The sequence below is a fragment of the Coloeus monedula genome (assembly GCF_965178545.1).
Source record: "Coloeus monedula genome assembly, chromosome: 3".
NCBI lineage: Eukaryota > Metazoa > Chordata > Aves > Passeriformes > Corvidae > Coloeus > Coloeus monedula.
In genome coordinates, this window is record NC_138783.1 from 15991170 (window position 1) to 16018340 (window position 27171).

The following is a 27171-nucleotide window of genomic DNA, read 5'->3' on the forward strand; positions in this document are numbered from 1 at the left end:
GCATATTTCACATAGTCACAAATTAAGGAAGAGGAAAGTCTTGGTGTGAAGAGAGGACTAGCTAACCCTGAGGATGGTCCTGAGAAGGAATAGCAGTACAGCACAGGTCTTCCGATTGATTGTCCCAGTTGCATTTGTTTCCATCACAAATTATGGTGGAAATCATGTGCAATACATTCTGCAAACACAGCAAAGCGTAGAAAGTATGTTCTTTCAGTGCTCACCCTCTTTCATCTGGTTCCATGACCAGTAAATAAAAGGATAATAATTTCTCTGCTTCCTCCTATTTTCTTCCTTATACTTCCCTGAAACAGGAAGAAAGGAAGGTTAAAAGGTGACATGTTTTTGTGCCTCATCTTAGAAATTAGCTAATCCCCCTAACCCCCTTCTCAAAACTCCAGCTGCCAGGCAAGCCTCCTGATCAGCTGCTACTTCCAGTACAGGACTTTCTGAAGCAACATGATGCTCTGTGCACATTCCAGATGCTTATCATTAAAATTTACTATAAGAAAACCAAATGCAGCTTTTGATATTCCCTGCTTTCCTTGAGCCCTGCAGTAAAGAATGAAAAAGCCATAAAATTAAAGAAATCCAAGGCTTCCCACTGCTCCAAACACATTGCCTACTACCATGCCTGAGCTTTTTTCTCCCTTCTCTTTTTTTTGTGATTGAAAATTTTAACCTGCCCAGCTGAACAGTTTTAGATATTATAGAGTGAAAAAAGCAAACTGTCCAACAAAGATGCCACTCTCCTGCTGAGTCTGTTGACAAGTCATTTGTTTCACAGTTGAAGACTCTGTACATTACTTGTGCTCACAAGGCCAGTGAGTAACACAAAAACATGGGAAATAGCAAGTCAAAAATGTTGACCTGGGTCGTAAAAAAGTTGTGTCACTCTTCTGTATATGAGCAGATAAAGTGCTTAAAAAATGCCACTAAATACTAATGGCACAACTCCATCAAAGTCAAAACTATACTTAATAGTACAAATCCATGCTAATAAGATACCCTCAATGAGGCCCTTGGTAACATTATGCACTGCTACCCTTAAGACATGAAGAGAAGGGCACACGTCAGTCTTTCAGGCAGCCAATGAGCCTTTAGCTGAAACAAAATGTTTAAAGCCCTGATCCATCACTGGGACTACTGGGATAACTAAGGAGTGGAGAACCAAGTCATCAAAGACAAAGAGTGCCAGAGCCCTGATGGTTTGCTTCTATAAAATGTGCCTCTGGGTGCATTCAAAGGGAAGTCATCCACAGCTTGGGAGAAGAGCTTGCGGGTCTGCTCATCGTAGGGTCAAACTTGGGCTTGTTTGTAATATAACCATCTAGGACTGATAAGCTAAAAAAGAAAAATGCCAAGCCATCTACCTGATTCATTTTGCTTCTCTGTGTTCAACCCATTTGCAATATATTTTTAACAATCCTGTCAGCCACCTGCACCTCTGTCAGAGACTGAAATATTATAGTTTATGACTTAAACATCTTCGTGAAGGACTTCTGCCTATTATAGCAAAACTGTATTACAAAACCACAGAGAAGACCAGTACACCCTGAATAGACCTTCTGACTGAGGCCCTACACTGCTCGCTGATGGAGATGAGATAAACTCGGGTCTAGGGAGAAAATACATTCACAGAGTGATCAAGCTTAACACCTTTGGACTGGAGACTGCAGCCCCAGGGCTATCAGCTGCCAGACTTGCACAGACCCTCACACCAAAGGGTGGGGGGAGGAGAGGTTTTGGGTCTGTGGTAAAAAACCTCTGGTCAGAGGCAATGAACACCCATCCTCCACTGTGCAGAGGAGCCCAGCTGTGGGGCCCTTCACCCCGGGAAAAGCTTATCCACAGTAGAGGGGGTGTCATGGCCCATCAAAGGTCCCCCACAAAGGGGTCCCCAGACCCTGCACCAGAGCACTGCAACATGATGCAACAGATCCACAGTGTTGCAGGGAGCAGTGTCAAAGCTAGCCCCCTTAGGGGACGCACCTGGGCATTCCCACCTGGCCCAAACGTATATTAATCCATTGGATCCTATACTTTCTGGTGTGGCATGGCATGGTGTGGCATGGCGCTATGCGGCGGCGGGGAACCCTCACCACCAAGAAGACCAGACGCAGGGAAGCCATGAGATGTTGTTGGGACCCTCAGATGGGTAATATGTTTCTACCTAACGCCTGTCAATCTCTCCCTGTCTCCCCAGCCCCCACACACATTTCTTTTTCTATTTCTTTCTTCCTTTTTTTTCTCTTTCTTTCTCTTTCTTTCTCTTTGCCTCTTTTACTATTAAATAAAATATATCAATTTTTTTGGCACCAAAATCTAAACCTCATTTGGTTTTAATCACATTTTTTTGGGTATATCTCGAACTTTTCTGTGTCCAATCCATTTTATTCACAGAGGCTTAGTTTCCTTTGGTCTTCTGTGTTAAACCAGTTCGTAACAACCTCCTACACCCCCTACCATCTCCCTGGACCTTAAGGCAATGACTGCACACCTCAGGCTGATCCAGAAGGAGCCCCTTGCACTGGGGGTACACTGCTCCAAGTGGGCAGCAACTTCTTGCTCTGGGCCCCATCCCTGAAGGGCAGCTGCTGACACACTGTAAAGACATCACTTGCAGGCATCAGTTCAGCTGAAACACTGGTGATCTTTAGGTTATGTTTTAAGATTCAGTGTGACTAAGGCTGGGAAGGCTTTGAAACAGCCATGGCAGGAAGAATGCCCTGCATGGTGTTTTGTACATTATTGCCTTGATTTGCGATAATTTAAAGGAGAAAACCTCTGGGTTGAGGTCTCTCCCATATAGTTGCAAATAAGGAATGAATACAAGCAGATTAAGTGAAAAAAAGAACTCTTTACTAACAAGCAGAACAGCAACAGTCAGGAAACAACAGTAAACAATCACCAAATACAGACTGCTCAATTCCTCAGACTCACCAAGATGGTGCCTTTCATCCAAGCATCACAGGGAAGAAGAGAATCATAATTTTGTTAAAGTCAATTATATTCAAAATGTTTGCTTTCTTTGTTCAGCTGCAGTATTCCTGCAGAATCTGAACCTGAAGTGAGGACCTTTCTTTTGCCATATCAGTCATTCCAAGTCAGGCAAAATTCTGGGACTAGAGTACAGGTGGCAGGAGAGACAGGGACAGCTATATTTAGCAACTGCCCTTTTTCCTCTTCCTTCAGGCTGGCAGTACATCCCTAATGCTTGGGACTCTTGAGTAGTACTGAAAACATGGCTCAGGTGTGATCACATCAAGATGCCAGAAAGACTTCCAAACTGGTAGTTCAAGAGCAGGTCATAGACTTGTTATACACTACCATAATGTCTGGGGGTTTTGAGCAATTTACATGCACGTCTATATCTAACCAAAAAAACTCGAATTCTTCATTACTGAAGGAAGCAGTAAAATGGCAAATGATCAAATGCAGCATTAATTTGTTACATTTTTGCAACTGAACAGCCAGATAAAACACTTTTCAGAGACTTATGACCCCAAAAGCCTGTACCATCTTTGGGCATCATATTGGTATGAAATAACACAAATGTTTCCTTTAGTGCAGATAAGGCTATGAATCATGCATATATTATAAAATTTCAGGTTCTAGTATTTCAGATTTAACAACTTGGTAATCGTACTGTTAAATGTATTCACTTACAGTAAGTACAAAATTACTTGGAGCTTTCAATCTCTGAAGCTAATTACATGAAGGGCAAATGAACATACTTATTTCTATTAGATTAAACTCTAAGTAATAAAAGCCAAACATGGAGTATCTCACTGAGACTTGCATGCACTTCAACTGATGACAGTTATGCTGGAGTTATGGACAGGGGATACAATAAGAAAGTTTACAAGAACATAATAAATAAAAGAATACCAATATTGTTATAAAAAATACTTATGTCTGTGAATTAATAAAAGCCATAGAAAATGTATTGTAGAAATAACATGCAGCAATTAAAATTATTTCCTGTCTTCTTTTTCTTTTTTTTTTTTATTTTTTTATTTTTCTGTAGAACCAATGGAAAGAAGCACTGGCCTCAAGGGCACCATAGATCGGAGGAAATAGTTCATTTTCTGAAGACCAAGGATTGCTCCCAAATGAAAGCTGCCAGGAACTATAGGTCTAGCTGGCCTTGTCCTCCCCAGGGCTACCTCTTTTCTGTCCCCAAAACACTGGGGAGCTGGGCTTTCCTCTCTGGGGAAAGAACCCTCCTTCTGGTCCAGGCTCCCATAGCCAAAATTGGGATTCCACCTCCAAAATTCTGTATGTCCAAGAATGACTCCCAGACAAAAGCTGCCAGGACTGACAGGTCTGGCTGGTCTTGGACACCCAAGGGCTGCCTTTCCTCTGCCACTGAAACACTGGGGTGCCGAGCTTTCCTTCCTGGGGGAAAGAATAGTGCTGCTCCTTCAGGCGCCCATGGCGGAAATTGGGATTCTGTCTCCAAAATGCAGTACATCCAAGGATGGCTCCGAGATGAAAGCAGCCAGGATTGACAACTCTGGCTGGCTGCAGCCTCTGGGTGTCTGTCTCTAACTTTCCCTGAAACACTGGGGCACCAGGCTTCCCACCCTGGCAGAAAGAAGGATCCTCCTGGTCCAGGCAGTCATGGCAGAAATTGGGATTCCACCTTCCAAAGTTTTCACTGACAAAATCTGCTAGCAACAAAAGGTTTGGCTGGCCTTTACCTCCCAGAAGCCACCTCTCCTCTGTCCCAAAACACTGGGGCATCAGGCTTTCCTCCCTGGTGGTAAGAATGGTCATTCTGGTCCAGGCACCCATGGATGAAATTGGGATTCTGCCTCTTAAACTCCATATATCCAAGAATTACTCCCAGATGAAAGCTGCCAGGACCCACAAGTCTGGCTGGCCATGGCCTCCTGGGCACCACTACTTATTGTACTTCAAAACACTGGGATGCTGAGCTTTCCTCCCTGGGTGGAAGAACTGTCCTGCTCATCCAGGTGCCAATTTCCAAAATTTGGATTCCATCTCAACAATTCTCTAAATCCAAGAGTTGCTCCTAGACAAAAGCTACCTGGACTGACAGCTCTGGCTGGCCTTGGCCTCCTGGAGTCCTGTTGTAGTGAAGGTCAAGAAACTAGAGAGCTCTGGTGAGACCACTCACTGGTGGGATAGCAAAATGTAAATATCTCACCAGACTCAGGATACAAGGAAAACTACATATCCCATCTGCCTGTGTGGCTGTATGCCTGGCCTGGTCCCCCACTCCGCCCCTTCCTTCTCCTCATTGGTTTCCTTCCCCTAGTCCTGCGTTTGTACCACCCCTATGCTCTCGGTTCATTGGTTCAGATCCAGTACAAAAAAGCTGGACCCCACATGTGTTTGGGCTCTTTCATCTCTGGCCTGCCTTTTGCAGCAGGATGAAATAAACCTCGTCCGTGGGTATGCCATGTGGGAGAGCCCTCCTTGACTTTTTACCTCTGGTAAAGCTGAGCTATCTGGCTTACGTGCGTGTGTGTGTGATTCACGTTTAAACAGCTGTACAGGGGGAAGGAGTAAGAGTGCAAGCATGCCACACAGCACCACCTGAGCAGTCTCTTGCCAGAGAAGCTTCAGGGAAAACACAGTGAACTCCCCTCCACCCGAACCCCACGCACAGCAGAGTCCACCTTTCAGCTGACCCTGAAACACTGGTGTGCCAGGCATCCTTCACCTGTGAAAAATCTCTCTCCGTCCAGGCATCCATGGCCAAAACTGGGATTCTGCCTCCAAAATCCTGTATATCCAGGGTTTGATCACTGATGAAGGCTGCCAGGACAGACAGCTCTGGCTAGCATGTCCTCTGAGGTCCACATCTCATCTGTCCTGAGACACTGGGGCATCAAGCTTTCCTCCCTGTGGTAAAGAATAATACTTCAGGTCCATGTACCCATGACAGAAACTGGGATTGTGCCTCCAAAATTCCATATATCTAAGGATTGCTCCCAAATGAAAGCTGCCAGGGCCAACAGGTCTGGCTGGCCTTAGCCACCCATCGGCTGCTTGTCATCTGCCATGGGAACACTTGGGTGCTGTTGTAAGAGCCTGATAATAAGACAGAGGCTTCAAAAAGTGCTTCATCATTATGTCTGCTCATCATAATCACCCTTGAACACTTGAAAACTATGTGCAGGATGTGTGGACGGTATCTTTTCAGCTTTATACCAGCTAGCGCTTGTATTTCAATGCCTTAAAAAGCCTCGAGCAGCCTTGAGAGGTAGCAAGGGCGATCTAGCACTTTAGTAGCTCTAAAATCGGTACCTGAATCAGCTGCAGAGCAAATACCATCAGCAGAAGCAAAGAGGGAGAAATATAGCTCCCTGCTTGCTCAATTCCCTGCAGTTAGAAGCTTTCAAATGAGACAGACAACCAGAGATGTTCACAGGAAAGTAGCTGAGCTGAGAGAGAGACGGAGCCTCCCCTCGACCATCTTTTATTAGGAGAAGGGGAAAGGGGAGGACTGGGGGCGGACCCGGGGTGACCGGCCAATCAGACACTGCTAAAGAGTCTGAGTTACATTTGGCTTTGCCCGCGCTTAGAACAAAGGAGCTCGGAGCACATGGGCAGGAGCACGTGTCTTTGGGAGGGGAAGCTCAGAGCAGGCAGCAACAAGGATGGACTGTGAGTAGCCCACCTTGAGTCCCATAAAAAGGAATGAAAAATCGATGCTAAAGTGGAGGGGAAAGGAAGGGGCAGAATCCCTGATCTTTGCCTTTGCCCCCCCCCCCCCCCCATCACCTCCTGCAGGACACCCTGAGGCCTTCTTCACTGCAAGTGTACTGGGGTTCAACCGCGGAGATCAGGCACCGTGCCCCTGCATTTCATTGCTGCATTCCAGCCAAACTGCTCCCGAGATCAGAGAAGGCAGATAAGACATTTCAAGTGGCAGAAGAAAAAAAGGCACAAACTGCTTTGCTCCCGACCTCCAATCCCCACCCCCATCTCACCATGCTTTCCTCCCCGGATGAAAGAGTCCTTCTTTAGGGCTGTGCACCCATGACCAAGACTGGTATTCCACCTCCAAAATTCCATATATCCAAGGATTGCTCTCAAAAGAAATCTTCCAGGACCCACAAGCCTGGCTTAACTTGGGCTCCTAGGGCCACATCTTCTCTGCCCCTGGAAAACAGGAGTGCTGGGCTTTCCTCCCTGGAAGAAAGAACCATCCTCCTAGTTTAGGCACCCATGGCCAAAATTTGGTTTCCACCACAAAAATTCTATGTATCCAAGGATTATTCCCATACAAAATCTGTCAGGACCAACAGCTCTGTCTGGCCTTGACCTCACAGGGGCTGCCTGTGCTATGGCCCTGAAACACTATGGTGCATGGCTTTCATCCCTGCAGGAAAGAATCATCATTGTCATCCAGGCGCCTGTGGCCAGAATTAGGATTCTTCCTTCAAAATTCCATATATCCAGGGATTGCTTCCAGATGAAAACTGCCAGGACCCAGATGTCTGGCTGTTACTGGCCTTCTGGGGGCCATGTCTTATCTGCCCCCTAAACACTGGGGTGCTGGTCTTTTTGAAAGAAACATCTGTCGTTCTTGTCCAGTCGCCCATGGATGAAATAGGGATTCTGCCTCCAAATTTCCATATATCCAAAGATTGCTCGAAGACAAAAGATGCCAGAACTGATAGATCTGGCTAGCTTCGGCCTCCTGATGAGGCTGACAGCTGGACTGGGGGCCTCACAGAATTAGACCTAAAGACAGTCGGAATTTACCCATGGGAATATTACAGTGAAATTTTGCAGCTTCAGTGAAACCCACAGAGAAGGCCAAGAAGATAATCAATGAGAGAAGATGTTCTGGACACAAGGAGAGGATGTTCTTGTTATGGGACATTGAGAGTGTACAAGGAAGAACTTGTGGCTAATATGTAGCAACTATACCTTTGCTTGTATAGCTGATTGTTTTACTGCTTGAATGGTCATTGTTTGTTAGACAGCCTTGTCACTGCTAAGCAGCCAATCTCAATAGGCCACAGCGATTGTGAAGAGGTATAAGAATAGCAGTAGAGAAAATAAAAAATCTTTTCTCTCTCTCTCGACTATGGATTACAACTAGTGTGTGCTGTTATGTCCGCCTTGACAAAAGCCACAGCCTCCCAATGGCTGCCAGTCCTCTGTTTTGGAAACAGTGGGGTACTGTAACGCTGTCCCTGGCTCATTTCCACGAGCTCTGAAATGTCCCCAGTCAGAGGAAATGCAGCATTCTTTCTGTGACGTCTTTCTGGACTGGCTTAGCAGAAAAGCGCTGGCTAGGTGCGCGTGCTGGTTCCTCTAAGGAGGAGGCACTCCAGGGACCCAGTGGTCTGGGCTTGCATTACTCTGGAGGCAAAGCAAAAGAGAGCAGCTTCTGGTCTGGCTTCTAACAGGTTTATTGTCAGAAGTTTAGCAACCAGAACATGGCAATGATCATAATGGCGCCGGGAGGCTTTTGCCCTCAGTTGTATAGGGAGTTTGAAAACCACGGGGAAAGGGGAAAACAACCAATGAGTTACAAGCCAGGGGGAGGATACAATTCAACAAGAACCAATGGGGGAAACTGGGAGGTGGGAGTTATAACAAAGAAGCCATGAACAACCGAGTAAGAGAGAATTTTCCCGAACAGGGGGAGGCTGTTTGGATCTGAGCGCAGCCCAGGGGGATGTGGTTTAGGTCTCAGTGCCACCCAATGACCCTTCCACATTGTCACTGTCCTGGGTGGGGAATTCTACCCACGGGAGAGCCTTGAATTGATTGACGTTCCCCTGTCCCAGCCCAGCAGTGGGCTGGGTCACAGCAACAGCTCCGGGCTTTGTCCGTAGGGAAAGAACTGTCTTTTTTATCCAGGCACCCATGGCTGAAACTGGGATTCTCCCTCCGAAATTCTGTATATCCAAGTATTGCTACCAGACAAAAGCTGCCAGAATTGACAGGCCTCTCTGGCATTGACCTCCTGGGGGACACCTCTCAATTCATGTCAAAACACTGAGGCACTCGCTCTCCTCCAGTGAGAAAGAAACATCTGTCTGGTCCAGGTGCCCATGGCCAAAATTTGGATTCCACCTCCAAAATTCCATGTATCCAAGAATTGCTCCAAGATGAAAGGACCTACAGGTATGGCTGGCCTTGGCCTCCTGGGGGCTGTCTCTCATCTGCCCCTGAAAAACTGGGGTGGCAGGCTTTCCTCCCTTGGAAAAGAACTGTCCTCCTCATTCACTTCCCCATTGCTAAAATTTGGAATTCATAATTTAAAACACCAAAGGATTGCTCGCAGATGAAAACTGCCCAGACAGACTGGTCTGGATGGCCTTTGCCTCCCATGGGCAGGCTTTCATCTAAACATGATAGAAATGGTATTATATGGTTTCCTTCCTATGGCAAAGAACTGTTACTCTCTTCCACATGCCCAAATTTCTATTCCACCTCCAAAATTCAACACACACAAAGACTGATCTAAGAGGGAATCTGCCAGGACAGACAAGTCTTGCTGGTCTTTACCTCTGCAGGTCAGCCTCTCATCTACACCTGAAACACTGGGGCTACTTGCTTTACTTGCCGTGGCAAAGAATTCAAGAGAATGGCGCAATCCTACTTTCAGCCATGGGCACCTGCCTCTTTTCTAAAGGAAGGAAAACCTGACACCTCAGTGTGTCAGAGGCAGCTAGGAGGCAGCCCCCTCTTAGCTGGCCAAGGCCAGGTAGACATGTCAGTCCTGGCAGCTTTCTTCTGGAAGCAATCCTAGGACATTCACAATTTTAGGAGGAGGAATCTAATTTTCAGTGAGAGCTGCTGGCCATGAAGGGTGGCTCTTTTCCACAGAAAGGAAAGCCCGGCGTACCCATGTTTTGGGGGCTGCTGAAAGAGGGCCCCCTGTGTGGCCAAGGCAATCCAGAGACACAGGTCCTGGCAGCTTTCATCTGGGAACAATCCTCAGACATTTAGTTTTAGGATTTGCAATCGCACTTCCGTCTCCTGGCGCCTGACCGTGTAAGAGAGCTCTTTACAAGAGGAAGGAAAGCCCAGCATGCCAGCATCTCAGGGGCAGCTGAGAGTAGCCCCCAGGAGGCCAAGGCCAGGCAGTCTCATTGCTCCTAGCCTCTGTCATCTGGAAACAATCCTCTGATATTTGAAATTCTAGGAGGCAGAATACAACTTTTGGACATGGGTGTCTGGCTGTGAAGGATGGCTCTTTTCCACTGGAAGGAAAGCCCAGCATTCCAGTGTCTCAGGGCCACTGAGAAGTGGGTCCCGGAAAGTCAAGGCCAGCAAGTCCCATCAGTAATGACAGCTTTTGTCTGAGAACAACCCTCGGACATTCACAATTTTAGTAGGTACAACCTGACTTTCAGCCCTGGGTGCCTGGCCATGAAGGACAGCTCATTGCCACAGGATGGAAAGACGGGTGCCCAGTATCTCAGGGGCAGCTGAGTGGTACTCCCCAGGAGGCCAATGCCAGCCAGACCTGTTTCTCCTGGCAGTCTTCCTTTGGCAGCAATCCTCAGACATTTGAAATTTTAAGAGGTGCAATCCCACTTTTGATCACAGCTCTTTGAAAGGCAGCTCTTTGCCACAGGAAGGAAATTACAGCATCCCAGAGTCTTCTGGGCAGCTTGGAGGCAGCCCATAGGAGGCCAAGGCCAGCCAGACTAGTTGGTCCTGGCAGCTTTAGTCTGGGAACAAGCCTGGGAGGCTTGCAATTTTCAGAGGCACAATCCCAATTTTGGCCAGGTCTCTGCCACAAATGACAGCTCTCTTCCACAGCCAGGAAAGCCTGGCACCCATGTGTATCAGGGCCAGTTGAGAGACAGTCCCTGGGTGGCCAAGACTGGCTAGACTCATCGGTCCTGGAACATTTCATCTGACAGCAATCCTCAAACATTGGCAATTTTAGGAGGTGTAATCCCACTTGCGGCCACAGGTGCTCAGCCGTGAAGGTTGGCTCTTTGCCACAGGAAGGAAAGCCCAGTGCCCCAGAATCTCAAGGGCAGCTGAGAGGCCGCCCTGGGGGAGGCCAAGACCAGCCAGACTTGTTGGTTCTGGAAGCTTCTGTCTGGGAGCTATCCTCAGACATTCACAATTTTAGGAGGCTAAATCCCACTTTCAGCCCCAGGCACCTGGCCACAAAGGACAGCTCTTTTGCACAGGACAGAAAGCCATCCAAGCCAGTGTCTCAAGGGCAGCTTAGAGGCTGCTCCTGAGAGGCCAAGGACAGCAGGTCCCATCGGTCTTAGGAGCTTAAGTCTGGGAGCAATCCTCAGACGTTCACAATTTTAGGAGGCGCAATCCCACATTTGGTGACGAACACCTGGCCACAAAGGACGGCTCTTTTCTACAGGGAGGAAAACACAGAGCACCAGTGTTTTGGCGGCTGCTCAGAGGTGCCCCCCAGGATGCCAAGCTTGGCAGAAACCCTCTTTTGGCCTCAACCGCCTGGCTGTGAAAAAGAGTTATTTTCCACAAGGACGAAAGCATGGTGCCCCAGTGTCCTGGGAGCAGCAGAGAGCCATCCCCCAAGAGGCCAAGGCTAGCCAGACCCATTGGTCGTGGGACCTTCCATCTGGGAGGAATTATTGGAGGTTTGCAGTCCTGGGAGGGAGAAGCCCACATTCAGCCAAGGGCGCCTGGCCAGGAATGATGCGTGTTTTCCACAGGAAGGAAAGCCTGATAGCCCAGTGTCTCGGGTGCTGTTGAGAGGCAGTCCCCAGGAAGTTAAGGCCAGCCAGACCCATTGGTCCTAGAAGCTCTCATCTGGGAACAATCCTCAAACACTCACAATTTTAGGAGGCAGAATCCCACTTTAAGCTGTGGGCACTGGAAGGACAACTCCTTTCCACAGGAAGGAAACCTTGGCACTCCAGTTTCTCAGGGTTGACTGAGAGGTGGCCCCTGGGAGGCCAAGGCCAGCCAGACTTGTCAGTTCTGGCAGATTTTGTGTGGGAGCAATCCTCGGATATTTTCAGTTTAAGGAGGTTTTGGCCATGGGCACATGGATGCCAACAACAGTGCATTTGCAAAGGAAGGAAAGCCCCATGCCCCAGTGTCTCGAGGGCAGCTGAGAGGCAGACCCCAGGGAGGCCAAGGCCAGCCAGACTTGTTGGTCCTGGAAGCTTTTGTCTGAGAGCAATCTTGGAACATTTGAAATTTAAAAGGTGCAATTCTACTTTCAATCATAGGTGTTTGACTATGAAGGAAGGCTCTTTTCCACAGGAAGTGAGGAGATTGACAGCTGGACTGACAATCTCACAGAGTCAGACCTGAAACCAGTCAGAATTTACCCGTGAGAATATTACAGTGAAATCCTGCAGCTTTAGTAAAACTTACAGAGAAGGCCAAGAAGATAATTAATAAGAGAAGATGTTCTGGACACAAGGGAAAGATGTTCTTGTTATGGGACATTGAGAGTGTACAAGGAAGAACTTGTGGATAATATGCAGCGACTATACTTTTGCTTGTATAGCTGATTGTTTACTGCCTGAATGATCATTGTTTGTTAGACAGCCTTGTCATTGTTTGCTAAGCAGCCAATCTTAAATTAGGCAACAGCCACTGTGAAGAGGTATAAGAATAGCAGTTGAGAAAATAAAAAATCTTTCTACCTTTCTCGACTATGGATTACGACTAGTGTGGCTTTTATGTCCACCTGGACAACAGCAACGTGGTGACCTGGAGACGTGATTCGAAGAGCCTGCCTGGAGAGCAGAAAGCCTGCATGGAAAGCAGGGGAGGCAGATCCAATGGGAAGGAGAGTAGCAAGGAGAGCTACCAAGATCTAGATCGGACTGCAACCTTTTAAAGGTGGGCCCGTTGATAACAAAATGGGGGCAAATATATCCCAAGAGGAAAATTCAATAGTTAGTGTATGGATGTCTGTGTTAAAACAATGTGGCATAAAATATGATAAGCCAACATTGCAAAGACTGTTGCTTTGGTATAAAAATCGAGGAATAGAGACCACATGTGTGGCTTTTAGTATCCAAACTTGGGAAACAGTAGGATGGCATATTTGGGATCTTGCTTCTAAGGGAGATGATACTGTTAAAGAATTTATGACAACATGGAGGCTAGTTTTAGAGACTTTGAAAGAACTGAAAAAGGAACAAGATGCTGAAGCTGCCCCGGCAGAGAGAACAGACATGGATAACACTGATGGGACTGGAAACATTGCAGCGGGAGGGGGTGGCAAGGCACAGGCCAGTGAAGAAAGACCTGTATTGTTTCCAATACCCAAGCTGTGGAGGGCTTTGCCTCCTCCCTTTTCGGATCCTGTTTCTCGCTCCGCTTCTCCTCACCCTGTCCCTACAAATCCCTTTGATCTACCTGTACCACACACCGGGAGGGGTGACAGTGATGAAAAGGGTGAGAGTGTGCCATCAGCACCTCCACTGCCCGCTGCTGCACCCCCGCTGTCTGCTGCTACTAATCCTTTTGTAGAAGGCGCAAGGGAATCCGTGCCAGGGGTTCAAAATGATAGCTTGCTTTATAGAGATACCTTAACTTTGCAACCTGTATCTATAGCTCGGGGCATGCGAGATCCTGCTGCTGTTTGGAGAGATATCAGGCTCTCAGCTTTGTCTGATAAAGATTTTGAAGCCGCAGAAAGACTTAAGATCATTAAGCAATCACCAGAGTCAAAAGAGCCACAAGACTCTGTAAATTCTGCTTTCCCACTTATCAGAGGCAGAGGCCAAGCACCTGATCAGCATGTTCCATTTAACGGGCAGGTATTATGTGAGCTACACCAACTTGCTACTAAGTATGGTTTAGGGTCCCCTGCTGTGACAAAAATGCTGAAATTCATAACAAGTGAAGAGTTAACTCCCTTTGATTTAAAGCAGATTGCTAGATTGCTTTGTACACCTATTAAGTATGCCGTGTTTGAGACAGAGTAGAGAGCTTTTTGTGAAGAGACTGCTTTAAATAATATGTGATTGCCAATGGCTGATCCCCACTTTGGTGCAGGTTTACCCCAATTAATGGGGTTGCATCCTGTGGACGAGCCTCAGCTGCAGGCTCACCTGTACCCTTTAATCCTAGTGCAGTCCTGTGACCATGCTTTGCAAGCTCTGTTCAAGGTAGCGAGCATGTCAGCTCCTGGGAAAAGCTACACAACTATTAAACAGAGCCCTAATGAGATTTTTATGGTCTTTTTAGACCGCCTTCAGGATGCGATAGAAAAACAAATAGTAGATGCAGATGTAAAAGAAGCTTTAATTTTGCCAATGGCACGGGACAATGCAAATGAGGAATGCAGGAAAGCTATTGATTTGCTGCCTATGAAAAAGCCCTCATTGCATGACATGATTAATGCATGTGCAAAAATAGGGACTGCACAACATCAAATGGCTATGCTAACTGAGTGTTACTACGGCTGTTGCTGAAGCTATTAAAATGACACATAATTGCTACAGCTGTGGACAGCCTGGTCATTTTAAATCTCAATGCCCACACAGAACTCTGTCCTCTGGAGCAACTAACAAGGTTGCCAATAACAAAGTAACTCCAGGAGCAGTTTGTGTAATTGATGCGGTAAACCAAGACATTATGCAAAGCAATGTAGGTCCCGTTTCCATGCCAATGGGCAGCCTCTCAAAAATCAGAGAAACTGCCAACTGAATGCGAGGGGACAAAGCCTTCAGACAAAAATACTTCCCCAGGAACTGCTGCGCCCAGCACAGGTTTATGTGACAGGCTTGCCGGTGGAACAAAAGGCTCAGCAGGGATGGATGTTTGCACCGCCAGCACAGTGATTATAGACTTTCCTGCAGTTCATAAGGTGCCTTTAGATGCACATGGACCTATAGGACAAAGTTTAAGTGCTTTGCTAATAGGAAGATCCAGTGCTACTTTGCAAGAGATTTTTGTGCATCCAGGAGTAATTGATGCAGACTTTACAAGACAAATATGTGCAATGCTTTCTACACCCACTCCTCCTGCAGTCATACCTGCTCAAACTCGTATTGCTCAAGTTGTACCTTTCAAGTCTTGCGTTCTCAGGACCAGACTTAAAGAGAGAGGAGACCAAGGTTTCGGTTCTACCAGTGCGCCTCAGGTTTTTTAGACTCAGCAACTTTCCGAGCAGAGACCACAACTGATTTGTGAGCTGACACTGAAAGAGGCACAGCCACAGACTGTTAAGGTTAAGGGGCTGATTGATATGGGAGCAGATGTCGCAGTGATTTCACATCACAACTGGCCAAACTCATGGCCTGTCACTGCAGCAGGAAATTCAATTGCGGGTCTTGGGGGAATGACACAAAGTTATTTAAGTACACATTTTGTGTTCATAAAAAATCCAGACAATGAGGTTGCTACAGTTTGCCCATATGTGACTGCTGCGCCTCTAAATTTATGGCAACGTGACGTTTTAGACACTTGGAGAGTTACAAATGGCACAAATTTTTAATAGGAGTCATTGTGCAGGAAGTTTGCCAGCCAGTAACACCTTTACGATAGTTAACTGACTGTCCAATCTGGCAGGCATAATGGCCTCTAACAGAACAGAAACTTGCTGCTCTAAACAATTTAGCTGATGAGCAGTTATTGCAAGGGCACATAGAGCTGTCTGTCATCCCTTAGAATACTCCTGTATTTGTGATTCAAAAAAAATCAGGCAAATGAAGATTGGTGCACCATCTGAGATGCATTAATGCAGTCATGGAAAGTATGGGTACACTGCAACCAGGCATGCCATCTCCTACTATGATTCCTGCAACATGGGACATTTTAGTTGTTGATTTGAAAGATTGCTTCTTTACAATTACTTACATCCTGATGATAGACCAAAATTTGCATTTTCAGTACCAGCTGTTTACAATGATGCACCTGTAAAACTATATCAATGGAAAGTTTTACCATAAGGTATGAAAAACAGTCCAACTATTTGTCAAATGTATGTGGCCCAAGCTCTATCGCTTATCAGAGAACAATTCCCTAACAGTTATTGCTTTCGCTATATGAATGACATATTGATAGCATCTCCTTGCAAACAGGATTTGCAAAACATACAGCCAGAGCTTTTAAAAGCTCTGCACAAATATGGATTACAGATTGCACCTGAAAAAATCCAAACAAAAGCACCCTGGAAATATTTAGGATTAAAAATATTTGAACATACTGTGTGCCCTCAATCTGTTCAATTTGACACTACAGTGCATATGCTAAATGATGCACAGAAATTGTTAAGAACCATTAATTGGCTGCGTCCCTATTTAGGACTCACCACTGCACAACTTTCTCCTTTGTTTAATATATTAGCAGGAGATTCAGATTTAAACTCAGCAAGACAGATTACCCCTGAAGCTTAACAAGCCTTAGATAAGGTGCAACAAACTATTTCCAATCGCCATGTGTGCCCTGTGGACCCTGACATTGATATCAATGTTTTTGTTGTAATTTCAGAATTTTATCCAACAGGTATTATTGCACAATGGTCTGATTATTGGTCCCCTGACCCATTGCATATTCTAGAATGGATGTTTTTACCTCACAAGCCTAGAAAAACAGTCACTACAATTTTTGAATTGATTGCTCAGTTAATTATTAAGTATAGACACTGAAGCCTGCAAATTACCGCCAAAGATCCTGCTAAATTTCCTATTCCTATTCAGCGAGATTATTTTGAATGGTCCTTAGCCAGTAGTTCTGCACTAGAGAACGCACTGCAGAGCTACACAGGACAAATTGATTACCATTTTCCCAGACATAGATTATTACAATCACTGAATACCACCCCATTATCAGCAAAACCTAAATTAAGTCGTACTCCTGTAAATGGGCCTACAGTATTTACAGATGGGTAAGGAAAAACAGGAACAGCAATTTTCACCTGGAAAAATGAGGACAGATGGCAGACTGCAGGGTCAGGGCACTGGATTCACACAATTAGTCGAATTAAAAGCAGTTACCATGGCAGCTGGTTAGGGGTCAGTAGCTCTGACCAAGGAAGAGGTGACTGGTCCGGAGGGATGGTCCCAAAAGGAACCACCTTTTCGAGGCCTGATGTCTTCCCTCAGCTGCTGGCCAGGAGGGCCCATGCAGAAGCTGTCAGCTCTTTAGTGATTATCAGCTCGTGATTCCAGCTCAGCTCTGCAGGGCAGCCTCCAGGCCAGACCAGAGAGAGACGAGAGGCTCATGTAGCTGGTTCCGCACGAGGTAGCTTTATTGTTGGTTCGTACTCCTGGTCCGTACTCCGACAAAGGGGAGGCTAGGGACGAGCCCTCCCCCTCGCAGGGGCAGAGGGCTAGCTTTATAGGGATACAGGGGGTGGGTGTCAGAGAGTAAAGGCCAATGGGTTACAAAAGATCTGCATAGGGTCTCCCAGAGGATTCTAGGTCTGTCTTTTTCTCGCCGTAACTGAAGAGTAGCTGCCTTCCCAGGGGGGTCCTGCTGGGAGATTGCTCAATCTCCTTATCTCAGACAGCCAGGGAGTGGCTGGGCATACCCTACAAGTTACTATGGCCTTTCATCATTTTAATGAACCTTTTAACCTAATTGTTGATTCAGCTTATGTTGCAGATGTTGTACAATGAATAGATTGTTCCCTTTTGAAAGAAATTAATAATGCTGTTTTGTTTCTTTCGCTAAAGGCTTTATGGACAGCTGTTTTGGAACGTATGTATCCTTTTTATGTTTTGCATATTAGAAGCCATACAAACCTACCAGGATTTCTTGCAGAAGGTAATGCTTGTGCTGATGCATTAGCTAATCCTGTTTGGGCAATTCCTCAGCCAGATAAACTAGCCCAGGCTAAAACATGTCATACCTTTTTTCATCAAAATGCGTGCACATTGTGTAAACAGTTTTCACTAACACCTACAGAAGCTTGTGCTATTGTTAGTGCTTGCCCAGATTGTCATAACTTTAATGGACCTTTACCCTTAGGAGTAAATCCCCATGGTCTTTTGGCCCTACATCTTTGGCAGACTGATATCACACACATTTCAGAATTTGGTCATTTTAAATATGTGCATGTATCTATTGACACCTTTTCCTCTGTTATATGGGCTTCTACTCATGCTGGAGAAAAAGCCCATGATGTAATTTTGCACTGGCAGCAAGCCTTTGCTGCTTTAGGCATACGTGCCTGTGTGAAAACTGACAATGGGACAGCCTACACCTCTCAGAAAGTTAGGAATTTCTTATGTTTGTGGGGCATCTCTCACAAATTTGGTATTCGTCATTCTCCCACTGGTCAGGCTGTTGGTGAATGTGATCATCACACAGTAGTGTGACAGTAATTTGTTTTAGGAAAACAAAAAGGGAGAATGCAAGGGGAAACCCCACAGTCCAGACTTTTGAAAGCTGTATATACCATAAATCACTTGACCATACCAGCTCATTCAAACAATCCCTCCATTTTAAATCATTTTTATTCCTTGCAGTCCACCAGAGAAACACATTTGCCTCGAGCTAAAGTATGGGTAAGGAATTTGCTTACCAGCCAGTGGGAAGGCCCCTGGGACCTTGTCACTTGGGGGCATGGATACACTTGTGTTTCCACAGATACGGGACCACAGTGGGTGCCAGCAAGGTGTGTGCATCCTGATTTGCGGCAGAATATCCCACCACCTGTTCGGCCAGATCCTGAGGATAACAGCAACACAGGTTGATCACCTTGGCAGCATAGATTGAGCTACCTCCAACTAGAGAAAGCATCAAACACCGGTGACCAAGGAGGACTGTATTGCACTGTATATCCCTGTGATCAAGGGGTATTGGCTTGCATTGAGATATACTGGAGTGCAAATGGCTATGAGTAACAGAAAAATGCAGGTGCCAATATGGTATTTGTCAGTTTTGCCGAGCTTAGTGCCTGCTTGGCCTGTTAGTCAGCCAAGAACCAATGTGTGGGTTACCCTAGCTAATGTGACAGGGCAAGATACTCTGAGCTTAGCCACTGCTACTCCTGACAATTCTTTTTCTACTTGCCTTGTTGGCTTGCCAGTAGATGACTGGCCAAAGCCTAGGACAGTTAGCAAGTTTTTACAATCATGCAATCATGCTGATGCTTGGGATCAGTGGGTTTCCTACCTTTCCCCTGCAACTCTTGAGCCATAAGAAATAGAGCTTTTAGGATCTGTGAAAACGGACCTTTGTGTTAAGTTTAATTATTCTCGGTCTGATCAGTCCGAAGTATGGGATGTTTCTCCTAACCAACCCGTATTTGCAAATGAAAGTGCCTTGTGCAATTACAGGTCACCACATATTTCACACTCTACTACTGTTCCTCTAGCTTTGCCATCAGCGGTGGTTTTTTATTTGCTGAGACTGAGCATGGGCTGCAATTCCATCACACATCAAGGGAGGTCCTTGCAGCTTAGGACGACTCTCACTGTTAACACCTAACACATCTATGATTTTACAGCATAAACCACAGAGGGGAAAACACAGCATCCATGCATTTGTCCCCGATTGCAATGACAACACCAAATATTGGTCATCAGGTACTCGATGGGCTGTTTCCTTCTTTTCTCCACAAATAGCATCTGCTAAAGCATTGGGACTGTTAAACAAGTTAGGATGTTGGTTAGCTCGGCAAACTAATGCTACTTCGCTTGCTTTAGCTGGATTATTAACAGATGTTGGTTCAGTAAGGCATGCTACACTGCAAAATAGATCTGCCATTGATTTTTGTTGCTAGCACATGGAAATGGATGTGAGGATTTCAATGGAATGTGTTGTATGAATTTGTCTGATCATCCAAAATCTATTCATGCTCACATTAAGGAGTTACAAACAAGCGTGTCAAAATTGCATGAAGAATCAGAGTCTGATTGGCTCAATAGTTTGTTTGGCAATTGGTAAATTGCAGGATGGGTCAAAAATCTGCTCAAATCAGATGCCTGATCCTATTGGTTATTTTTTGCATCCTGCTCATTGTGCCATGTTTATTGTCTTTTTTGCAAAGGGCCCTGCTAAAGTCAATAAACGCTGCCTTTGTAATACAAAAAAAAGGGGAACCTGAGGAGATTGACAGCTGGACTGACAATCTCACAGAGTCAGAGTTGAAACCAGTCAGAATTTACCTGTGAGAATATTACAGTGAAATCTTGCAGGTTCAGTAAAACTTACAGAGAAGGCCAAGAAGATAATTAATAAGAGAAGATGTTCTGGACACGAGGGGAAGATGTTCTTGTTATGGGACATTGAGAGTGTACAAGGAAGAACTTACGGATAATATGCAGCGACTATACTTTTGCTTGTATAGCTGATTGTTTACTGCCTGATGGTCATTGTTAGACAGCCTTGTCATTGTTTGCTAAGCAGCCAATCTTAAATTAGGCAACAGCCACTGTGAAGAGGTAAGAACAGCAGTAAAGAAAAAATCTTTCTACCTTTCTCGACTATGGATTATAACTAGTGTGGCTTTTATGTCCGCCTTGACAACAGCAACAGGAAGGACAGCCTAGCACTCCATAGTCTAAAAGGCAGCTGGGAGGCAGCACTCGAGAGGCCAAGACCAGCCAGAGCCATCAGTCCTGGCAGGTTTTGTCTGGGAGCAATCCTCAGATATTTGCAATTTCAGGAGTTGTAAAACCACTTTTTATCACAGGCACCTGGCTGCAAAGGACACCACTTCTGCACACCTAGACAAGATTGAGAGTTCTTTTCCATAGGATGGATACCACATAGCCCCATTTTCAGGTGCAGATGAGAGGTTCCGCAGGGTAGCTTAAGGCCAGCTAGACACATCAGTACAGGCAGCTTCTCTCTGGGAGAAATCATTGAATGTATTGAATTTTGGAGGTTAATACAAATTTCCTCCCTGGGCTCCTGGATGACAATGACAGTTCTTTTCCATAGGGAAATATTACCACAGACCTGTGCTCTAGGGTGTATCACCGTGTCCCGCAGCCATAGGGAGGAGGAGGAGGAGAAGATCCAGCAGGTAGGAACTGTGCAGCAAGATTGATTTATTTAATTATTTTACAAACTCTTTCATTGACTTTTTTCTTCATAGTCTAATTGGACAAAGGATCAGCCACCCCTTGGGGGTGATTGGCTAAAATCCTAAAACATCCATTGTCAAAATATTGTTCTACTATACTATCAACAAGACTTCTCAAGGTTGCAGGTGGCTTGGTTGTTTACATTCCCTGCTACCTCTTCTGCGTGAGCTAAAAGTCTCTCACGGACTTAGAAAATAGCAAGAAAATCCTCGCTAGCAGCATTTTTGTATCTACAATTCCCCCTTTTTGTTTTATAAGATAACAACTCTACTATTAATCCTAAATAGAAATCTACATCAGTTATTAATTCTAAATATGTCCTTAAGGCTTTAAGTATCTGACTCCATAACAAGAAATTTGAAGTTCAGTCTCTGCTTGTGGAAGGACCATCCCAGTCTCTGCTTGTAGAAGGACCATCTGCCTGATGGTTGACATCCTGGTCATCATCAGAAGAGTCATTAGGCTGATGATATACATTCTGGTGGCCATTTGGATGGTTGGCATTCTGATCATCATTTGGAGGTTGCCTGTTCTGCCTCTGGTGCCGTAGGTCAGGGCGAACGCATTTTGAAGGTAGCCACCATACTCCAGTATCTGTGGAAACACAAGCATAACCAGGACCCCAAACAATAAGCTCATGCGGGCCTTCCCACTGGTTAGTGAGTAAATTCCGTACCCAGACTTTTGCCCAAGGCAGTTGTGTCTTGCCTGAAGACTGCAATGAGAGAAAATGATTCAGAATAACAGGATTATTTGAATTTTGTGGTACTGTAAGGTGATTAATTGGATACAAGGCTTTTTCTAGTTGGCTCTGTCCGGTTGCTCCATGCATTCCCCCTTTTTGTTTTTCCAAAACACGCTTCAAGGTACCATGAACGTGTTCTACAATGGCTTGGCCAGTAGGAGAATGTGGGATACCAAAGGTATGGTCTACACCCCATAGGTGTAAAAACTGCCGCGTCTTCTCCGAGGCGTAGGCAGGACCATTATCGGTTTTCACAGAAGCTGGCACACCCAGGACTGAGAAAGCCAATTTCCAATGGGCAATGACATCACGGCCCTTCTCTCCAGTGTGAGCAGTAGCCCACATAGCCGAGGAGAAAGTGTCAATAGACACGTGCACATATTTCAGCCAACCAAATTCTGGGATGTGAGTTACATCTGTTTGCCAAATCTGCAAGGCTTTTAGCCCTCTGGGGTTTACCCCCGCTGGCAAAGGCGCAGCGAGTCCGTGACAGTCAGCACAAGCGCTGACAATGTCGCGCGCCTCGGTTGGCATTAAATGGAACTGCTTCTGCAGGGTATGTGCACTTTGATGGAAGAAACCGTGTGATGCCTTGGCTTGTGCAATTTTGTCAGGCTGAGGCCCTACCCACGCAGGATTGGCCAGCATGTCAGCCCTGGCACTGCCTTCTGTTAGAAACCCTGGTAAATTGGTGTGGCTTCAAATGTGCAGAACGTAATACGGATGCACTCGAGCCTGAATTGAAGACCACAAGGTTTGCAACAGTGAAAACAGAGCCGCATTGTTCACCTCCTTCAGAAGTGAACAATCTAAGCATTGGGAGATATCTGCTACATAAGCAGAGTCAACCAAAAATAACCAAATTCAAAGGTACCTGTGAGAATCACAGAAAAGCCATGGTAACAGCCCTTAATTCAACTAACTAAGCAGAGCCTGACTTGGATTGGTATGTTAATGAACCACCACAAAGGCAGTGTAGGATACTATGCGCCCTTACACACAGTGACCCCTGCTAAAAATTTGTCCCAATCCGTATGCCCCAAGCTGCCAACACATCCTGTCCCCAAAGGTTAAGGGAAGTGGTAACAACATAAGGCCTAATCATAGCTGTGTGCCCCTCTGAATCCTTCACCACCACAGGCCGTTTGCTTAAATAGCTCTGTGTGGTTCCTCCTACTCCTGCAATGGCCAATCCCAGCGGGGCTAAAGGCCATGCGGGAGGCCATGCAAAGAAGGAGATGACAGTTACATCCGCACCCGTATCAATCAAACCTGATTTGATTTGATCAAGCTGAGTCCGGGGTGGACGGGCGTTCGGCAGGATCAGGGTACATGTCATCTGTGGCCTTTGGTCAGAGATGTCTGCAGTCCAGAAGGCCTGCGGAAGTCCCGTAGATCCACTGCCGTTATCTTCGTGAGTTTGTTCTATCCTGGGGACACAAGACTTAAAAGGCGCGATTTTAGCAAGGCAGGTCTTTTCAGGAATAGTTACAGGGGGTTTTTGCGTGCAGACCGCAGCGCAAATCTGACCTTTAAAGTCAGCATCAATAACTCCTGAGTGCACTAAGATTCCTTGATGGGCAACATCAGGTTTTCCCACCAGCATTACACTGGATCCCTGGGCTGAGGGTCCATATGCATCTAAGGGAACCTTATAAATACCGTTAGAGTCTAAGACGACTGCGGCTGCGGTGTGGATGTCAAACCTGTCTGATCCCTGGGTGCTGTCTGATCCCTGGGTGCTGTCTCTAGAGTGGCTGGGTAGGCCTGTGCCTGTACCTGTGCCACTCTCTGAGTGAGAGACTCCATCGGAGAGCAATTCCCCCTCCTTGCACCCCGGCGGAAGTTTCCTGACAACAGCCGACCATTGGCATGAGTCAGGGATCTACAATAGTCCGAGCAATGCCCTGGCCTACCACACCTCTTGCACTGGGGGATCGGTGTGTTCTCTTTTTGGCTCGGCGTAGGCCGCTTCTGTTTCTTCACCTGTTTTGGTTGCTTTGGTTCACGACCAGAAGACGCGTGAACAAGCTGCAGGAACGCAGCCAAAGCAGACCTTTTCTGGTTCCCAGATCCCACCTTAGTGCAGGCTTCGAACATGTCTGTTACCTCAGGATCTCCTGGTAAGGCATCTATGATTTTTCTGCACTCCTCGTTTGCATTATCTCTCACTAACTGCCTTAACAACATCTGCCTTAACCCGTCATCCTCAACCTGCTTCTCGAGAGAAGCAGCGACTTTCTCCACAAAAGAGAGGAATGACTCTGATTTGCCTTGAACTATTTCAGTATATCGCTTTCTGGGTGCTGACAACTCTATGGTTTTCAACAGGGCAGCCATGCTGACCTGTTGTGCTTGCTGCAGGACACTAGAGGACAAAGTACCCTGTAGGCTGGGATCAGAGAAGGGACCAGTCCCCATCAAAGCATCCACTCCTGCTGTCTGTCTAGGATCAGCAGCAGGGAGCTGCAAATCTGCTAATGCAGTCTTGCCGGCCAGCTTTCTCCAGGTTTTTTCAAAAACTGTAAATTGTACAGGTTGAAATTGAACTTGACCTAAGTGTCTGATATCAAATGGAGCAAGCAAATCTGTATTTATCACCCTTATTATCTGCACAACCTCAGCAGAACCTAGCCCATATTGTGCCACCTTGGATTGGAGGTCCTGGGCAACCTTCCAAGCAATCACCTCATGCTTGTCATGCTCCCCTGAATCTGGGAGAGCCCTATACACTGGGAAAGCTTGGATCTCCTCTTCTGGGGAGTCACTACCATCCTGAACTTCTGGCATAGCCTGTGGATGGAGTGTAACAGCTTCCCGATTACCCCTAGAATCCTCAGATCTATTTGGCATCCCAGGTGTTTCCAATAACCTCCAAAGCTCACATCTTAACTGACTCTAAGAAGCGATTGTAGTGGGTCAGATGCACTGTTACCATGCAGTCCTGAAAGGTCCAGGGGCGAGACCGGAGCAGCCTTTTCCTTCGCCGCCCGGCTACGGCAGCTTTACACCCCGGCGCCAGAACCTCATCTGCCTCACTTCCCAATGAGGAATCACCAGGCAAGGGCAACTCTGAGACACTGGGAGCAAACAGAGGTAGGTGGAGAGGGGCAGATTGGCTAGGTTGGCTAGCGGCAGAACAGACAGCACAGACTACAGCTGGCTCCGCTGCAGTTTGAACAGCAGCCTCTTTACAGGATGCTGTCTCAGCCGGTCCCGATCGAGCTGGTACTGGAGCTGCTACCGCCGTCTCTGGGGCTACAGCCGCACTCGGCACCGCGCTTGTCTCTTGCACTGCAGCTGTGTCCGGCGTGGTCGCTGCCAAAACTGCTCCTGTTTTGCGCTCCCCGGCCACACTCGGCGCTGCCGGCCCCGCTGCTGTTTCACGCTCCCCGACCGCGTTCGGCGCCGTCACTGGCCCGTGCTCCGCAGCCGCACCCGGTGCCGCTGCCTCCGGCCGCTGCTCCACAGCCTCTGCCGCTTCCGGGTTTTCTAGCAGCAGCGCTACTTCTGGTTTCGCCGCCAGCCACGTGGCTTCCTGGTTCAGGGGCCGCGGCTCCCGCAGGTGGCACGGGTGGTGATGGCGGCGCAGGCTCGGTGCGCCCCGCATGGCAGGGTGGCTCTGGCATCTGCTGCAGTAGCAAGCTGAACAGGTCCTCCACCCTTCGGGATATGTTCGGTAATTCTGTCAGCAAAGGCAGATGCTGTATTAAAAGATCGATGGCTCGGTTCTGCAACTGCGCAGAAGAGTCCAGCACCAAGGAGGGCAGTGGACCACACCCAGGCAGTCTCAGCGCACTCACACCCGGCGCTACGCCGGCTAAGAAGTTAGATCCAGGTGCATACGCAACTGGGCTAGGAGCCGCTCCGGGGGTCCAGTTTGCTAAGCCTCTAATTTGCGGCCCTGGATAAGCTGTGGCTGCCGCCAAGCTGAGCGGTAAGGCAGGCCGTGCACCCTCCCGCTGCCCCAACCCCCCTGCCTCTGCCGGCGCGGGGTCCCTGGAGGCCGCGGAGTCCTGTGATTGTGCAGGGTGAGGCAGCGCAGGCTCTGCCTGTGGAGCCAGGGGGGTTTTTCCGAATCCACCATCATTTGTCCCGGAAGCCCGGTCAGCAGCGTCCCCCCCGGACATTCCTCCGTCACTCATCACCGAAATAGGCGAGCCAGCCCTGCTATCACAGTCAAGGTCTGTCAGCAGAAAAAAAAACGAACGCCAGGTTTTGTATAATTCTAACGCTGCTGGGTCCCCAGTCGGGAGCTCGTGTCGGACAGCACAGCCGAGTTCCTGCCATAAGGCAAAGTCCAGGGCAGTATCTCTGTCCATGGAAATCCCTTTTAAGGTAGCCCAGTCTAATAATTCCCGAACTGAGTTTTCAGGAATGGAGGTGTGCATTATACTAAACACACCTTTCCAGACCATTACCACAGCATCGGTTTGTGAGCTGCTGTTCGCCATTTCTCAGTCCTGTCGGACTTCCCGGTCCCGGGGGGAAAGGGGAACAGCGTATCTCTAGAGGAATTCAGCTTGGCTCACTGTAGCAGGACACGTCAGAGAGTGCAGATCACATCAGGCAGCACCAACTATTACTGCAGGCCTGTGCCCTACGGTATATCACCATGTCCCGCAGCCATAGGGAGGAGGAGGAGGAGAAGATCCAGCAGGGAGGAATTGTGCAGCAAGATGGATTTATTTAATTATTTTACAAACTCTTTCATTGACTTTTTTCTTCATAGTCTAATTGGATAAAGGACCAGCCACCCCTTGGGGGTGATTGGCCAAAATCCTAAAACATCCATTATCAAAATATTTTTGTACTATACCATAAACAAGACTTTTCAAGGTTGCAGGTGGCTTGGTTGTTTACATTCCCTGCTACCTCTTCTGTGAGAGAGAAAAGTCTCTCACGGACCTAGAAAATAGCAAGAAAATCCTCACTAGCAGCATTTTTGTATCTACAGGGAGAAAAGCACATAGCCCTATTGTTTCAGGTGCTTGTGAGAGGTAGCCCATGGGGAGATCAAGTCCAGCCAGACCCATCTGTCCTGGCAGCTTCCACCTGGGAGAAATCCTTGGATGTACTGAATTTTGGAGGTGAAACCCAAATTTAGACCACAGCCTTCTGTACGCAAATGACAATTTTTTCCATAGGAAGGAACAATGCAGCAGTATTTCAGGTGCAGATGAGATGCAACCTAGTGGAGGTCCCAACCAGCCAAGGCCCATCTGCCCTTACAGCATTCTTCTGGGAGCAGTCCTTGGATGTACTGCATTTTGGACCTGCAATCAAAATTTCAGCCATGGGCTTCTGGACAAGAGTGACACTTCTTTTCCATAGGAATTAAAGAATGTAATCCCGGTATTTCAGGTGCAGATGAGAGAAGGCACCCACTAGGTCAAGGCCAGGCAGGTCCATCCGTCCTAAAGGGGGGCATTGCAACAACAAACAAGTGCATCAGGCTGCCAAGATTAA

General features: G+C 47.0%; 1 protein-coding gene across 1 annotated transcript in view; it reads left to right on the top strand.

The window, feature by feature from the left end:
- Positions 1 to 2079: 2079 nt before the first annotated feature.
- The window catches only part of LOC309571489 (somatotropin-like), a gene marked incomplete at both ends in the record, with an annotated part of 56999 nt that continues 31907 nt past the window's right edge, over positions 2080 to 27171 (top strand). The window contains one exon of the mRNA XM_082279025.1: positions 2080 to 2158. Within this exon, the coding sequence (XP_082135151.1) occupies positions 2080 to 2158 (79 nt within the window). The remainder of the gene's footprint in view (positions 2159 to 27171) is intronic.